The sequence below is a fragment of the Berghia stephanieae genome, chromosome 2 (assembly GCF_034508935.2).
Source record: "Berghia stephanieae isolate SIO BIC M18660-M18661 chromosome 2, UCSD_Bste_1.3, whole genome shotgun sequence".
Taxonomy (NCBI): domain Eukaryota; kingdom Metazoa; phylum Mollusca; class Gastropoda; order Nudibranchia; family Aeolidiidae; genus Berghia; species Berghia stephanieae.
The window spans coordinates 95,464,828-95,469,007 of record NC_088361.1 but is presented as its reverse complement, the minus strand read 5'-3'; the positions used below and the strand labels follow the sequence as shown (position 1 = coordinate 95,469,007).

Here is a 4,180-nt window from a genome sequence, read left to right as displayed (position 1 = left end):
CAATTGATGCCTGGTGCCAAAGTGTCCACCGACGACATGAGAGAATATTGCAAGAAACTCTTCTTGACTGGCCAAGACGACAAGATGACGCCGCTTCCAAAATACTACTTTATATTTGATGAATTTATCCTCAACAAAAATGGAAAAATAGACCGCAACAAGATGAGAGACAATATCATGAAGCGTATAAGCACTGATCATTAATTCCTCTCACAGTGTTCTTAATATAATATAATAGAGAGATGTATGAGATCTTACCCATCACGCATAACGTACCACGTATCTGTCACATGGACTCACTGATTATACTTATTATTAGTGCTGCTTTGCGGTTTTATATGGGTTTCCCTGAGATGATTACATTGTGTCATCCAATCAGTAATAGCATAGCGGCTATATTTTTATTTTTTAATACTGTATAATGAGAATGATCGTGTGAAAGATACCTGATATGTGGCACGTATGATCTGCTAAACCTCTTTAATAGTATGTTATTATCGTACACAATTTAAATATAAGACCAAAGATGTATGCATTTCAATTGAATACACTATAAAAGCTATACAGTCATTGAACACATGTTGGCTTTAGGCACTGAGGGTGTTGCCGTAACACGACCTTTGGAGTGCTACGCACCAAGACGTAGTGCCGAAAGCCAACACATATTCAACATTTTGTTATTACATCTCTCATATAAAAAAATACCCATCAAATAAATATTGCTTTGCAATAAAATCAGAAATAGTTAATTATTTCAATGAACCTTTCAATAATCCTGTGATTCATTAGTGTGAACACTTTCTTACTTAACCCTTTAAAAATGCCTCTAAATGACAAGGCTCGCATTATTATTTATGGAAAAGGCTGTCACATAATATCCAGGTTGTTTCCAAGTGTGGCAATACAATTAATCCGACGTGTACATATATGCAGGTCTGACATCCGAACCACCTAGTTTAACATTGTTGTAATTGACAATATTATGCGTCATCTTTTGAGATTTCCATTACAACAATGATCCCATAAGGAATTGGGTTTTCAGACCTGCAAATCGTGCACGTCGAATTAATCCTATAAATCTTTCAAAATAAATATTGTAATAAATACTTTTAAAATCTCGGTCTGATTTATTCGGCTGTACGGAATCTCCACGTGTGAGATTTTTTTCACATGACGGAGATCATTTTTATCGATTGGTATTTGAAGAAAGACGAACTTTCTGGTATTTTAAAAAAATGTAGTCTTTTTTCCTCAGTGTACGATAGCAGTAAAATGTATGGTCATATTATTCGATTGAGTTCATCTAAGGTCAAAGATATTATAGAGCAATGACTAAATGACCCGAGAAGGACAGGAAATTGTCAAAACAAGCTGTTTCTATCAAAATGCCATGACAATAACAATATAATAATATAATATATATTATTCTATATGCTACCCGTCGTATTTATACGTTATTATATCGGAATGAACAAGATAAATACAATGAAATTGAAAGAAAAATTATTGGGATAGGACTATAACAAAATTTACGATACATGTGACCCATCGTCTGAAAACGGTAAGATGTCGAGAAAATAAATCTATAATCTCAAACACGAAACTTGGGGTTGGTTACTCGTCGAGTGGAGAATAAACACTATTTCATCATCATCCATCGTGGCTTGTACTCTTGAGCACGTTGCCGTCTCCACGTATCACGATCCTCTGCGGTGCGCATGAAGTCTGCGTTGCTTTTAAAATCACTTTTGGCAATTCTAAGGTTATTTATATATGTCATTTTCTGTCTTTTCTATTTATTGTAATGTAAAACACTCGAAGTTTGTAGTTCTCACCGTTTTCTTATTAAATTCCTTTTTCGGGTAACTATTTATCCCGACATAATACCGCTTTGGGATTGGAGAAACATAGTAATATGCCTGTTTCCCGAAACAATCAGCTCCACATGTTCTGGGCATTACTGACAATTTGAACACACGATTTATCATATATATTAACCTTGGTGATGTTATGTGTCATTACTATGTCAAAACATTATGATATTGTGCGACGATGGTACTGAGGAACTCGTTTGTTGGGTTATTTTGAAAGGTGGCAGTGAATTGGACAATTCAAACTCTTGACAGCCAAGTTACAATATCCACTCTCAAGAATGTACATTTGTTTTGACCCAAATTTTATTAAATTAGCCTAGGGGACAGCGTTGCTCAGCAGTACGGTCTTTGCTTCGTACCCGAAAGGTACCGAGTTCGATCACCCGCCGCTGCGCTATGCGGCCCTGAGTAAGTCACCACACCCTAGCTCAATTTGCGGCGCTGCATTGCGGCTGACGCCTAGGTTAATCCAGTCTTCCCTTGGAATAGACCCGAGAGACAAATATCCCCTATGGGATGAAAAAAGGGAATTTTATTATTTTTATGTTTATTTTCAAAAATTAATATTGGAATTTAATAATTTGGTTCACCCCGATGTAATCCCGCGTTGAGAGGACTGGTCACAGATAAATCATAATACTGATATTGCTGTCTTTATAAAATCACACAGCAGACCAATCAATAGAAACCAACCATCAATAAATCACAAAACTCGAAATGACCGATACGGAAATTACATCAATGACAGGAAGTCATTATTCAAACCATTTCCGGAAGTGAGTAATGGGAGGTAACTCGGTGAACAATGCTGTAACGGTAGTGTTTTATCGTTTGCCCTTACCTGTTATTTATCACTGATAACACAGCCATACTATTATACCATTTTATTATATTGTGGCCTTTTACATCAAACGATTCAATATCGAGATGAAATGCTTGATTATAAGGCTTGAAGCTAATTATCCGTGATGCATAATTTATTTATTTATTCTCCGACATCTGAACGTATCAATTAATTACAATTTTAATGAAAATTGTGTACAATTGTGTATTTTGCCTGTAAGTCGCTCCCTTTTTCACTCATCATGAAGAGTAGATTTGAATGTTCAAACCTTTATAAATTTATACATATACTTTGTATATGACAATGTCTTAATACACATATTTTCATGTCTGCTTTAGGACAAATGAAATTCAATTAATTTATTTATCAGTGTGTGTATGTGTATGCGTGTGTGTGTGTGTGTGTGTATGTGTGTGTTTGTACATCTTCATAGAGCCTACTGTAGGAATGCATTTGTCACTGATTCCGTCCCGAAGCTGTGTCCAAGAACACAACAAATATGTACTATTATAGGACAGCTTAGACATAATCATTTCCTGGGTGGGGTTCCTGACCTCCCATAGTGGGCAGGGGGGTACATACTGTGTCTTCTATCCCCTTATAACTGTTTTCCAACATGCTTTCTGTCTTTGTCTTGGAATGAGATTACTTGGTTTTGTACTGGCCCTGGCCGGAGTCCTAGCTCGGAGGGAAACAGTCAAATGCATAGTTATTGTTTTGGTAGATGATGTTTTTCTCCTTGTAAATCATCTCTATGTTATGTATTATTATATTTGTTATTTTCAATGTATAATGTAAGCCTTTGAGTGTATTCCTCTTTGTTGGATTTTGTGCTTGTGTCCGGATGAGACTTATAGGTGATCTCAAACTAAGTACATTGGTGGTGTGTTCTTGGAATCTACATCTGATCCCTATTTGTTCTTAGTTCCCCTATGTCTTACTTTTTCTTGTGTGCTTTAATTGTAATTCTATAACATTTTACTATCCCATTTTCTTCCTTTTTACTGGCGCTGATATAACCTAAATGTGTTGCAAGCGCCGTAAAACCCTTAAAAACAAAAACAAACATTTTTTTGGTCACCAATCAAGGGACGGAATTTGGCGGCAGATGCATTCAGTCAATAATAGATGTATTTATTGCTTTTTAGATTAATAACTCACAATACGCAATATCAATAATGTTGTATAACTGCTTATCTACGGATACTTTTATGAAATAGTTATTTCAATAAAACAAATTTCATATCAAATCTATATTTATATTTTTAATCTTATTACCTTGTTATAAGTATGCGCTTGGCTAAGAAGCTCACAGCATTGTCATCCGGCAGTATAAAGGCCAACACACAAAACTCTGTGTAACCATGAACTTTTATAGTCTGGGTAATACAGTTAAGTGAGAATTACTCATAAACGTGGATGGAAAAAAGCAATAACAAAGACACGAGTGACGTCAACTTCA

General features: G+C 35.5%; 1 protein-coding gene across 3 annotated transcripts in view; it reads left to right on the top strand.

Moving 5' to 3' along the window:
- Positions 1-3,972, top strand: part of LOC144965925 (uncharacterized) — a 38,120-nt gene extending 34,148 nt beyond the window's left edge. For all 3 annotated transcript variants that reach the window (XM_078901781.1, XM_078901779.1, XM_078901778.1), the window contains one exon: positions 1-3,972. This exon is cut by the window's left edge and continues 60 nt beyond it. In XM_078901781.1, the coding sequence (XP_078757907.1) occupies positions 1-204 (204 nt within the window). In that variant the 3' untranslated portion in view covers positions 205-3,972.
- The last annotated feature ends 208 nt before the right edge of the window (positions 3,973-4,180 follow it).